Here is a 13,465-nt window from a genome sequence, read left to right on the forward strand (position 1 = left end):
TTGGCCAGGCTGGTCTCGAACTCCTGACCTCGTGATCCCCCCGCCTCAGCCTCCCAAAGTGCTGAGATTACAGGCGTGAGCCACTGCGCCCAGTCACCCTTTTTTTTTCCACCCTTTAAAAATGTAAGAACCAGCTAGGTGCGGTGGCCCACGCCTATAATCCCAACACTTAGGGAGGCTGAGGCGAGTGGATCACAAAGTCAAGAGATGAAGACCATCTTGGCCAATATAGCGAAACCCCGTCTCTACTAAAAATATAAAAATTAGCTGGGCGTGGTGGCACTGCTTCTAGTCCCAGCTACTCGGGAGGCTGAGGCAGGAGAATCACTTGAACCCAGGAGGCAGGGGTTACAGTGAGCTGAGATCGCGCCACTGCACTTGAGCCTTGGGACACAGCATGACTCTTTCTAAAAAAAAAAAAAAAAAAAGTAAGAACCATTCTCGGCTTGAGACCCTCACAGAAACAGCCTGAAGGGTACAGTTTGCTGACCCTTGTCTCTGACTCTGTACTCTAAAATAGCAAAGTTTTGAATCCTGAAGTTGTTCTGTACTGTCATTCAGGTCAAAAGATGCTGGTCAAAATATAGTCAGTTTTAATGTTGAAATTGGTTTCCAGTTGAAAAATAGCACAATCACTTCTCCTACCCCTCAGATTCCCACCTGCATTATATATAATGGGTGTTAAAAGTTCCATTCCTGAGACCAAGAGAAGGAATCCATTAAAGCCAGTTTGACATATACACCAACCTGGGCAAGCTCAGTGCTTGTGATATTACTCCAGATTCACTTAGAGCTCAAGTTGTGATTTTAATTTCAAATTCCCAGGGTTTTGCGCCATCAGGTTTCATGTCTGGAGCAGTAGTGTTTTATGAAAACAGTGTCTGTTGCTGTGAAGTAAGCTAACCATAATGAACACAAGCGTGACACTTATTCACAGCAAAAGAACAGAAATGCAGGCACAACCTTTGTGAAATGACAGTATTAAATTGCAAGTGACGATAGTAAAGCAAATATTTAAATTCACAACTAAAATAGTACTTGTAAAATGTAATTGCCAGGGAGAGCATGCCAGTTCATCATTGCTCAGGCTGATTCTCTACAGGCAGAAGCATTCCACATGGTTCCAGGAAAAGGAAAAAAAAAAAAAACTTATTTTAAATAAACTGCTTTTTGGCTCTTTTAAGATTGTGCAGAAGTAAGCTTTATTTATCAGCTCCTATCTTGGTCTGAGTTGTTCATTGGCAGGAGATGTCTCTTATGTGTGATGCTTACTCTTTCTGTATTGGGACTCTCTGAGCTAGTTTCTTCTAAGCTGCAGTTTTGCTGATGGCATTTGCTGATGGAGTGGCTTTATTTATCCCTAGGAGAGTTCCAGTGATGGAGGTGATGGCATTTTTGGTGAAAAGAAGGATGACAGCCGGGCAGGTGAGACTATGTCCTTCTGAAGGCATACTTTTCTGAAGGCATAGAAAAGTAAAGTCCCGGTTTGTTAGTTATCCTAAGGGCATTGATGTGTTTGCTATTAACATGTGTTTTTTTTAAGGAGGCTCTTTTAAAAAGCCAAGTAAGTTGACCTTCATCAACCTCTCCTGGAGTTACACATGGAGCTTTAACATGGCTCTGGCTTCCTCAACCTGGCATTAAAATTTGAAAGTGAAGTAAATGTTAATATCTTAAGTTAGAATAGGGTCTGAGAGGTAAAAAGGGATTGTGATGACTCTGATTTTTTTAATATATATAAAGAAAGGTTGGGGGATTTGATTTGGTTTAGTTTGGTTTTTGAATTTTCTAAATTCAGACATGACAAGAGTTGTGGTAATTGGAAGGCCCAGCTACAAAGCTCATAGTTTTTTATGGAGAAGGCAACAAAGGGTCTGCTCATTCCTGTGCTTTAGAGCAAGGTCCTCAAATCAGTACTGCCACCACAAAAGGATACTTCTGTGTTTGAGAGATAACAGAATTGGCATAAGCTGTATCTAAGGCAAAATTGCAGCCCTTCCAGCCATGCCTAGTTCCTGGGCCAATTATTAAAACAGTAACTACTTTGACTAAGTTATTGAGTCAGCTTTGTTTTTTGGTGTTTTTTTTTAAACAAAACCATAAGACAGTTACTCCTGTTTTAGTTCTGTTTGTAAATACTAATATCCTCACTGATGTTTGAAGCCCAGGATGGCTCCGACCCAGACAAATCGCCCTGGCCAGTGTCATCCGCCCTCACAGCTCGTCTCAGACGTCTGGTCACTGTTTACCAGCGCTGCAACCGCAAGGAACTGTGCCGGCCTGAAATTTTGGGACCAGGTAACCAAGGATACTGGGTTCAGGAAGAGATGTTCAGGAGAACCTCAGAAATGGACCTCATCAACAAGGAAGCCCAAAAGAGGTAAAAGCCAGTGGCCAAAGGGGCATGCTCAGCCACCCACTGGGTAAAGTTTTCAAAAGGTAAAGCTGGTAGCTGGAGGACGAGTGTGTTTCTGTTCTCGTGTGAAGTTAGATTATCTCCAGAATTCATTACATTCAGCCTTCAATTGTGATGGTATCATGGTGATGAGAGTCTGATGAGGTCTAGGAACACCCTGTGTTTACAGTTTCCAGATTCTTATGATTTTCTAACTTGACACTCTTCCCCAAGTGAAACCCCAGTCTCTAGGGATGTGGTTTAGAAACACCATGCTGGAATGTCTCAGACCATTTCAGACCCCCTAATTGTTTTAGCAACAAAGGAACAATGTGCATTGAAGCTGTCTTATTATAGCTAAATCCTTCAAGCCTTTGAGGGCAGTAAATACCATAATATGCAAGCCCAGAAGGAAGGAATAAATTACTAGCAGTTACTTGCCCATCTGAGAATTAAGCTCTAAAAGGCTTAAAGAAGGCCAGCATAGGCTAGGAATGACGCCACCAGAAAGTATCAACGAAGCTGCAGTTCCTTGAGTCCTCTCTCTATATCCTTCTGATGAAATATCCCATGAATTAAAAGAAGAGTGCATAACAAATTCAGTTACTTCTCTCTACTCCTGTCTTGTGAAATTTGATAGTTCAGGGAATGTATTTCTTCCTTCTTACCTATCTCTAAAGAGAAGAACCAGAGCCACTTCTTCCCTGCTTCTCACTCTGACCTCACTCTGCACCCCTTAGGCCTAGCTAGGCTCCCTCTGGAGAGGAGAGCACCCTGCCCAGGAGCCCCTCATAAAGGCTTTGGTGGTATATAATTATCCACCTCCCTTAAGTCGTATAGAATATAAAGACTAGAGAACCTTTGTGTTCCAGAGAAGATAATTGTTGTGGACAGCCTACCTCCATAAAACCACAAAGAAAAGCTGTATGAGATGGGGAGGCAGCGGGTGTGTTACTGAAGTAGTCACTTCCCTACAGGACACCAGTAAGATGAGGAGGTTGAATTTAATGGTCTAGAAGATCCCTCCAGGATTCTCTGATTCTATATTGCCATACAGGTTAAAAAATAATAATAAGGCTAGATATTTAAGCATATATAGTATTTTTTAAATCTTCATCTTCTACAGGCAGAAGTTCACTAGGTAATTCCTAAAATTGATGAATCAAGAGATAGCAAGTGTATACCTGATTTAGAAATAGGGAGATAAACACCAGAAAAAAGAGCTGAAAGGTTTGAAAGTAGTTACCTCTTTGGGAGTAGAAAAATAGGCTGTTTTCATTATAAGCCTCTCAGCCCAGTTTAACTTAAATAAAAATAATAGAAGACACAAACCAGATCTGCCTCCTTTCTTGACTTTATGGGCTCTCATAGTAGGTTCTCAAGCAATTTTAAAAAAAGAAGAAGAAGAAGAAGAAACAGCTCACTCTTTCTGATTAAATCTCAAGGTGGACTAGGAGAGAACAAGCAGACTTCTATAGAACAGTGTCTTCCTTTGGTGTTGTTTACGATCAAGAAAAGAAAACCTTTGACTGGACACAGTTCCGCATCATTTCCCGTTTGGACAAGAAGTCGGATGAGAGCCTGGAACAGTATTTTTATAGTTTTGTGGCCATGTGCCGGAACGTCTGTCGTCTACCCACATGGAAAGATGGCGGTGAGAAAACTATTAGTATATTGTCATATGAGACAAGGAAAGAACATTCTGATTTTCAAATTACAGAATTACTTTAGGTATATCTATGAAAACTAGAGTCTACCTGAGGAATTTAGATAAAGATAAGTGGGCTTTTAGAAATTCATAAACTTCTAATTGGGTCCACCTCATAAAATAAAATCTCTCTCCCAAAATGATATAACTTCAATGAAAGTTAAAATTCAGCTTAAAACATCACAGAAGTATTGAGAGACTATTAACCACTTTTTCCAAAGCATAGAGGTTTTTTTAACTCATGTTTTTTTTTTAAGTCATGTTCAGATTTATCCTATTCTGAACTTTGCACCTTCCTTAGATTAAATCTTAATAATTTTAAGTGTTTTCTCATGTGTGGACTTGTAACTATAGAAAGTAAGTGGCTGTCATTTAAATATCCCCTGATCCAATAGAGAGCCATTTTGAGAAATGTCCTCCTGCTCAGCACTTGCAACAGCTTCCTTCAGGCCTCCCTTTAGCCTCATGTAGATGAACTTGCTCTGGATCGTGGGACTATATTTTAGGAAAGGTAAAGCTAACCTTGAGCCTACTCAGTCACACACAAGACATCCCAGCCTTTGCCCTCTGTGTAGCATGGCTGAAGTGTTTCCATCCAAACCAGGGAGCTGGATATATTGGAAAGTTGTGGACCTTGGAGTTACACTGACAAAACCTGGATTTAAATCCTGGTTCTGCCACCTGAATCAAGGTAGTTTATCTGAGCCAATTTCCTTATCCTTGAAACAGGACAGGCATGATGATGGTGTATGGTGGGATTTTAGTGAGAACTAAGTAACATATATAAAGTACCTGGTGTAGAGTACAGTGGTGTGATCAGAGCTCACTGTATCTCAGACTCCTGGGCTCCCGGATCCTCTTGCCTCAGCCTCCCAAGCAGCTAGACTATAGGCATGTACTGACATTCCCAGATAATTTTTTTTTATTTTTTGTAGACATGGGTGTCTCACTTTGTCGCCCAGGCTAGCCTTGAACTCTTGGCCTCAAGCAATCCTCCTAGCCTCTGCCTCTCAAAGTGCTGGGATTACAGGTGTGAACTACTACTATACTATGCCTGGCCTAGTACATGCTTATTTAAAGTAAACTAATATTATTTTCAGATCTGGAGTTTTTATGCTCTTCTTTCATACCCCTTGGGTCTGTCCTTGCTTTAGAAAAGCCTTCCATTCTTTTTCAGTTTCCTATTTTAGCAGGGCCTACACATTTAAAACTGCCATGCTGAGGAGCCAGGGAGCTAAACTCCCAAGACCAAAGATGCAGGGGCTCAGTTGGGCAGCTAGTGTCTGAGGCCACCTTCAGTGATAGGCTTTATTTCCCTTTCTCTCCAGCTCCCCCAGATACCACCATCTACGTTGAACCCATCACTGAGGAACGTGCTGCAAGAACTCTGTACCGCATTGAACTGTTACGGAAAGTCCGAGAGCAAGTGCTCAAGTGCCCTCAGCTGCATGAACGCCTCCAGCTGTGCAGGCCCAGCCTCTACCTCCCAGTCTGGTGGGAGTGTGGGAAGCACGATCGAGACCTGCTCATCGGCACCGCCAAACATGGGCTGAACCGCACTGACTGTTACATTATGAATGACCCCCAACTGTCCTTCCTGGATGCCTATAGAAACTATGCTCAGCATAAAAGATCTGACACCCAGGCACCAGGAAATCTCTGTTGCCTTTACCAGACCAACTCCAAATTATATGAATCTCTTACATATACTCAGATGAGTAGGACTTCAGAGACCCTTGAAAATGAACCTGAGAATCTAGTGAAAGTAGAAAGCAGAGATGATCATCTCAGCCTGCCTGATGTGACTTGTGAGAACTTTATTTCTAAAGTTCAGGATGTCATTTCCATCAACCATGATGAAAGTCTGCTGCCTGAGTCCCTAGAGAGCATGATGTATGGTAAGAAGGTGCTCAGCAAAGAACCAGGCTCTTTTCGGGAGAGCCCAAGTACCAATACAGAATCTGCAAAAGATGTTATTACCATCTCAACAAGAAAAGATGGGAACTGCCAGCCTGGTGGCCATGAGGCAGAAATAGCTTCCAGCCCTGCCTTTATTGGTAGCTTAGAAGCAGGAGGAGTAGCTCAAGCAAACATTAAAAATGGAAAACATTTATTGATGTCTATTTCAAAGGAAGGGGAGCTCTGCTGCAGTGAGGCAGGACAGAGACCTGAAAGCATAGGCCGGCTGGAAGCCAACTGTTTAGCTTCTCCTTCCTTGAATCCAGGAAATGAAAGTGGGTTTGTAGATATGTGCAGTCTTAGTATCTGTGACTCCAAAAGAAACTTGTCATCAGATCAGCAATTAATTGATTTGTTGGAAAACAAAAGCCTAGAAAGTAAATTGATTTTGAGTCAGAACCACAGTGATGAGGAGGAGGAAGAGGAGGAAAATGAGGAGGAAAACTTTGCCATGGCAGCAGGTGTGGGGGAAAGATCAGAAGTATTACATCTCATGGAGCCCACTACTGACATCTCAAGGGAAAAGAGCCAAGGCTTCCATGTAGATGAAACCAAGACAGGAAGCTTAGAGGCAGCAAACCAGACTCCTGGACTACAGAGGGCTTTCCCCCCTCCAGCAGCCTGTCAGTGCCACTGCAAACACATGGAGAGGTGGATGCATGGCCTTGAGAATGATGAATTTGAAATCGAGAAACCCAAGGCTTATAACCCAGATCTGTTCAGAAGCAAAACCAATACTATCGCCATGGAGGGTGAACCCACTGCTATTCCATCAGAGCTGTTTAAAGTGAAACATGAGCTTTTAAAAGAACCTTGGAAAGAAAGTGCAGAGGGGCAAAAAGTTTTCCCCACATATCCTCTCGAAGCAAGCGAGCTCAAATCAGAAGACATAGATTTTGAGAATAAAGATGATTATGAAAGAGATGGAATCTGCCACAGTCAAGGTACAGTATGTAGGATCTTGTGGTATTTTGGATAAACTAGTTGTCAAATGATGGGGGGATGGGTTTGGGGGGAGAGAGTGCTTCATATTTTTACAGCTTCTGAAACAGACTTGCCTACCCTAACCAAAGGTCATAGGCCCCGGACTGAAAGTCAGAGTAGCTTATTAACTGTGGTCATGTTGTAGAAAATTGAGGAAGATTATAGACAATCACAGCACTTTGGCTGCATTACCCGTACAATTTGGGCACACATCCTCCCTTTCTGGAGCAATGATTTTATGTTAAAGAGAGCTCATGTATTTTCATTCAATAGATGCTATGTATGGTGTTAAGGGGAAATAGTTTGTTCTTCCGCTAAATAAGGTGTTTCAAACTGGCTAAAGGGGAACAGCCTTGGGATGTTAGGAGCTTGCAGTTTAATATAGGAGCAGCTAGTTTTTCAGGAACTATACAAACATACAAATAAATTTGATCTTTGTTAAGATGAGCAAAAAAAGAGCCATTTATTCATGTCATTGTCAAAACTGTGTGGCTTAATGTCAGTGCATTTGGTTTAGATTCCCTTCAGTAACTCAACAGAAATAAAAAGTTTACAGCAATAAAGAAATAGATTTGATTCTTTTAAATAGGGAAATCTGAGATAAGGGTTCAAGCTCAAAGGAATTTCAAAATGTTAAGAACCTAGGTGACCCTGAAATTCTATGCGCTTTTCAAGAATAGGCATGCAGTGATTAGGGATCCTGAGGAACAACAGCAACAAATGATTGTTGGCTGTAGTTTTAATTTTTTCAGATCTAAGAAGGCCTGGTAGGGTGAACAGAAAACCAAAAACAACTCTCTTCATGCCTGGTCCACTGTGGTGCTTAGGGGTGTAGGCAGACACACCCTCCCTTTCTGGGGCAGTGGTTTTATGTAATAAGAGGGAATGAGAGGATTTAAGCTAAGTCCCTCAAGTTATCTAGTTTTTGTTTTTGTTTTTGTTTTGAGACAGAGTCTTGCTCTGTAACCCAGGCTGAAGTGCAGTGGCACAATCTCAGCTCACTGCAACCTCTGCCTCCTGGGTTCAGGCAATTCTCATGCTTCAACATCCCAAGCTGAGATTATAGGTATGTGCCACCATGTCTGGCTAATTTTTTATATTTTTAGTATAGACAGGGTTTCACCATATTGTCCAGGCTGGTCTTGAACTTCTGGCTTCAAGCAATCCACTTGCCTCAGCCTCCCAGAGTGCTGGGATTACAGACATGAGCCACTGCACCCAGCCTCAAGTTACCGAGCTTTTTATTTTTAAACTCCTCATCATGGTTTTAGTCATTCAGAGCTCTTGGGAAGAGTTCTGAACCCAAATTAAAATTTACACGCTAAAGCTGGGCGCGGTGGCTCACGCCTATAATCCCAGCACTTTGGGAGGCCGAGGCGGGTGGATCACGAGGTCAAGAGATCCAGACCATCCTGGTCAACATGGTGAAACCCCGTCTCTACTAAAAATACAAAAATTCAGCTGGGCATGGTGGCGTGTGCCTGTAATCCCAGCTACTCAGGAGGCTGAGGCAGGAGAATTGCCTGAACCCAGGAGGCGGAGGTTGCGGTGAGCCGAGATCGCGCCATTGCACTCCAGCCTGGGTAACAAGAGCGAAACTCCGTCTCAAAAAAAAAAAAAAAAAAAAAAAAAATTTACACGCTAGTTAAGATAAAGATCAAGACACCAAACTGAAAGTAGCTTAATAGAATTGTAACCCCAGCCAACCCAGAAGGACCCAGTCTACAACTATGCCTGATCCTCCTCACCATAGGCCGTGAAGGATTGCTGCCATGTGTTGAATTATAAAACCCACGTTGCTTTTTGAACCCTATTGTGGATTAAAATCACCAAATAATCAGTCCATGGATACCCAGACAGTCAAGTGAATACAAAGTAAAGACAAGTATGGTTTAAAGGAGAAATTATGTTCCCGAACTGGTGTCCTTTGGTGGCAGCATCAGCGTTGCTAAGTCAGAGTAAAAGCAGTAGTGACCTTAAGCTTTGGTGAGCAGCATATGCACACGTGGTGGGAGTCCCTTTCATTGATGCTTTTAAAAATGCTTTTGCAGACCTTGTAAGGGATCATCCACACATACAAGGTGTGGAACAGTTCGGGCAGAGAGGATTAGCCCTGCTTTTGAGACTAGAAATTTACAGTCCTGAAGGAACAGTAATTAATTGGTACACCTGTCAGGGCCAGCCCCCAGGTCTCCTGGCTTTTTCCAGGTTTTCTCTCTCACATCATTTTGCTTTTTTAAAAAAAACTTAAACTCAACTCCTCTGTTTAAAACCTTTCAGTGGTGGTCCCCCATTGAGTCTAGAATAAAATCCAAATTTTCTGTCCTGGCCTATAGGTCTCAGCATGTTCTAGATAATTTCCACCTCTCTAGCCTCATCTTTGTACTTTTCTCCTGGCCATCACTTAGTTCCTCAGCATGTGCACAATACTCTTCCCCACTGCCTCCTCATCTTCATGGGGGTTCCCTCCTCCGAGAGGCTCTCTACCAACCTACTTGAGTAGGCTCTTCCCTCTTGTTCCCTATTACGGCACCTTGTTTCCTTCCCTCGATAGCACTTAGCTTAGCTTATAATTTTAGTTGCTCCTGCTTTCCTGGCTGTCTTCCCTCATAAGGTTGTACGAACCTTGAGGGCCTGGGCCACATCTGTCTTATTTATCCTGAGTCCACCAGGCCTAGCAAGGCACTGTTTTTCATGGTCAGGGGCTACTACAGCTCCCTAGGGGACTTGTTGCACATTCAGAAGTAGAATATCCACGTGTCAGGATGGATGCTGCTTGTCATTTCACCAAGAAAGAGGTCAACAACTTTTCCTGCCTTGGTGTTTCACCACTGTCTGTTCATTTCCTATAAGTGGATCTTTGAAGATTCATTCACGTTGATGATAAACTTTCACCATTACTGAAGAATGAAAGAAGTTGCATGTCCATTTCTCTCCATGAGTGAAGTAATCAAAATGTTCTGAGTTTCTTTTCTTAAATGAATCAGGCCTGTCTAACCTTTGTTGTAAGCTTCATGAATTTCATCCCTTCTCATATTAATCACCCTCGTGCTGTGATTGCATTACATAGATGGTCCCTTCAAAGATCTCAGAGTATTAGAATGTTCAGCTTCCCTTAACCACTACATTAAGTGAGAAAGAAGCCGCTTTGTGGTTATTCATCTCCTTTCACTCTTGGATACACAAGAAAAATTTCCTTTCTCTTTTCTTGTGTTGGGTGTGGATGTAAACTCTCACTAGAATACTTGCCTTGGGACCCCCAGAGCAGGATTGGCCTTTTACAGCTTAACTAATAGGGTTCTCCTGGAAATAGAAGCTATCATATTAATATTCCATTTGAAATAAATTAGCACAGATTGAGCTCATTTAAAAAGCAAAAGGAAAAGATCAGGATGTCCTGATCTCTCAGATCACGATTATCTCACTACTGCAATTAAGTGCCTGATCAATTTTTTTAAACTCTTCCCAGATTATCCAGGGAAATACTCTGAAGAGGAGAGCAAGAGCTCAACATCGGGCATCGCAGGAGACATCGGGGATGAGCTACAGGAGGCTCGAGCTCCCACCATTGCTCAGCTGCTGCAGGAGAAAACCCTCTATTCCTTCTCTGAGTGGCCAAAGGTACCCCAGAGCTTGCATTTCCCACCCCCACAAACCATTCTCAGCTTTGAATTGCCTTTTTTAAACCTTTTAGAATCGTTCTGAACAACACTCAGAGAAATGTTTAATACTTTTAAAAAGTACTAGTTATGTAACATTTGAACATTAGATACATGCCCTTAACTAATTCGACTGTAAGATGGTCTCAAATTGTCCTAATATTTATAGTATCATGGCTTTAATTTGTATTGTCTAGACTACGATTTTTATTTTAAGGCTTATAAAGTGAGTACATTTGAGTGTGCTCTTTTCTTATCAGCTCCTTCTGGTGAAAAACTTGACACTTGATCTCAAGGGATTTTGTGAATTTAGGCAACTTGATGCTTACTCGTCAGAGCTTTATCCTTTTTTCTAGGACCGTGTGATAATTAACCGCCTAGATAATATCTGCCAAGTGGTGTTAAAGGGGAAGTGGCCCTCCGGCCAGCAGTATGAGCCCTCAGGCACACTGCCTACTCCAGTACGAACCAGCAGTGCTGGTTCTCGAACCAGCCTCTCAGAGCCAGAAGTAGCAGAACACAGCTTCAGCAACGGCGCAGCACTGGCAGCCCAAATCCAGAAGGTGAGCCTGCAAGAATGGAGTGACCACAAAACAAAGAATGATGGGCATGTTCCACGTCTCAGTTGAGTTCATTCATTCAGCAGATATTTACTCAGTGGATAGGGTTTTTGTTTTGTTTTGTTTTGTTTTGTTTGCCAAGCCTTTAGTGTTGATTGGGGAATTTATCCTTTATCCTGTATATAGTGGAGAGCTAGTAAAAGTCTTGGAGCAGGAAAAGGCATGATGAAAGCAGAGGTTTGCAGCTCACCTGGAGTGGTATACAGCTTAGCTAGGGGCCAAGCAGGAAACTGATGAAGAGAGGTCCTAGACTCCAGTTGGTTCTGAGTGGATACAAAGATAGGGGGGAATTGACAAACATGACTCCATGACTAATAAATATATAAGGAAAGGGAAGCATGAATGGAACAGTGTGATGGACCCTTGGAGAACTGAGCTAACAATGGAAGCTGATAGAAATTAGGGAAATCAAGGCAGGAGTTAGTGTTTTGGTGGGGTTGATGAGTTTTGAGATACATCATTAACATGCTGGTTTTCATGCTCAACTGCACATTGGAATCAGCTGGGGACCTTGACAAGCTAATGATTCGATTTAACTGTTCTGGAGCGTGTCCTAGGTACTGGGTTGTTTTAAACTCCCAGGTGATTGTGATGCACAGCTGAGGTTGAGCATTCCTGCGTTATCTTGCAACAGCAAGTGTAGTTCATGGACTAGCAGGTTTAGCAGCACTTGGAAACCTGTTAAAAAAGCAGACTCTCAGGCTCTACCTCAGACCCACTGAAGTAGAATCTGCATTTTAACAAGCTGCTCAGGTTTGAGGAGGCCTGAGTTGGAACTCTTAAGAAGATGATTGGAAATAATATAAGGCCTAGGGAAATCAGGTCTGGAGAAAGAGTTGGCGTTAAGCTGCTTGTGTGGCATTCAAACCTCTCTTGTTTGTGTGTTCACAGGAGAGCTTCTTAGCTCCAGTTTTCACAAAGGATGAACAAAAGCACAGGCGTCCCTACGAGTTTGAAGTGGAAAGGGATGCAAAAGCTCGGGGCCTGGAGCAGTTCTCTGGCACCCACGGGCACACCCCTATCATCCTCAATGGCTGGCATGGGGAGTCAGCTATAGACCTTTCCTGCTCATCAGAGGGGTCCCCAGGAGGCACATCCCCTTTCTCAGTGAGCTCCAGCACCCCTAAGATTGGAGCTATCAGCTCACTTCAGGGGGCCCTTGGCATGGACTTGTCTGGGATTCTGCAAGCTGGTCTGATCCATCCCGTGACCGGACAGATTGTCAATGGAAGCCTCAGAAGAGATGATGCGGCCATGAGGAGGCGGAGAGGGAGGCGGAAACATGTTGAAGGAGGGATGGACCTCATCTTTTTGAAGGAGCAAACACTTCAGGCAGGAATCTTGGTGGGTATCGAGGTCATTAGATTAAAAACATTCACCTTTCCACACTGAGAAACACACCCTTCTTCGTCAGACACAAAACATTTTGTGGATCTTTTATCTCTATTTCAGTTGTCCTGCTTTATTTTCCCTCATTATAAGAAGCCCTCCATCCTCTGTAGAATTAGGTAGTTACTAAGTCGTTAATGGCATTTAATCTGCCTACAGTCTGGAGAAATGAGTCAGGAGGTCTTGCCATTTCAAATAGGAACAGCCCCTCTCCTCCAGGGTTTCAGAAGAGCCACAGTTGATAGCACAGCAGAGCAAGATGGCAGGATTGAGTGTGCAGCGGCTTTTCTCCAGGGTAGTGAGGCTCTCCCAAGACTGGGGTATGAGAGAATGAACAGGAGTAAGGGCTATCTGATTGTGAGCCTGGCTCTGCTGCTTGACTTGGTGACATTGGGCTACAACTGAGCCTCACTTTGCTCCTCCTTCAAGTGGAGCAAAGCGTCTACCTCAGAGGTTTGAAGATTGGCAGAGATCATCCTAAGACAGTTTGTTCCAAAGTCAAAGGAAATCATTTACAAACAACAGAAAAGGTCAGAAACCGTGTACCTGGCCAAGAGAGACCCCTTTTATGCTTTGTTTAATGCTTCATGTTGTATTTTGCGTTTTCCCATTTACTGGATTTTGAGCTCCAAAACAGAAATCACATTTTATGTTTTCTTATTTTATTTTATTTTTATTTATTTATTTTTTTTTTGAGACGGAGTTTCACTCATGTTACCCAGGCTGGAGTGCAATGGCGCGATCTCGGCTC

The 13,465-nt window shown here is 42.8% G+C and overlaps 1 protein-coding gene across 1 annotated transcript in view; it reads left to right on the forward strand.

Annotated features, from left to right (window-relative positions):
- CHD6 (chromodomain helicase DNA binding protein 6) overlaps positions 1-13,465 on the forward strand; it is a 199,449-nt gene that overhangs the window by 173,626 nt on the left and 12,358 nt on the right. Inside the window, exons 28-34 of the mRNA XM_017511844.2 lie at positions 1,365-1,425; positions 2,164-2,380; positions 3,841-4,049; positions 5,432-7,006; positions 10,516-10,667; positions 11,062-11,268; positions 12,217-12,669. Of these exons, the coding sequence (XP_017367333.1) occupies positions 1,365-1,425; positions 2,164-2,380; positions 3,841-4,049; positions 5,432-7,006; positions 10,516-10,667; positions 11,062-11,268; positions 12,217-12,669 (2,874 nt within the window). The remainder of the gene's footprint in view (positions 1-1,364; positions 1,426-2,163; positions 2,381-3,840; positions 4,050-5,431; positions 7,007-10,515; positions 10,668-11,061; positions 11,269-12,216; positions 12,670-13,465) is intronic.

The sequence above is a fragment of the Cebus imitator genome, unplaced genomic scaffold (genome assembly GCF_001604975.1).
Source record: "Cebus imitator isolate Cc_AM_T3 unplaced genomic scaffold, Cebus_imitator-1.0 Scaffold18, whole genome shotgun sequence".
NCBI classification, from domain to species: domain Eukaryota; kingdom Metazoa; phylum Chordata; class Mammalia; order Primates; family Cebidae; genus Cebus; species Cebus imitator.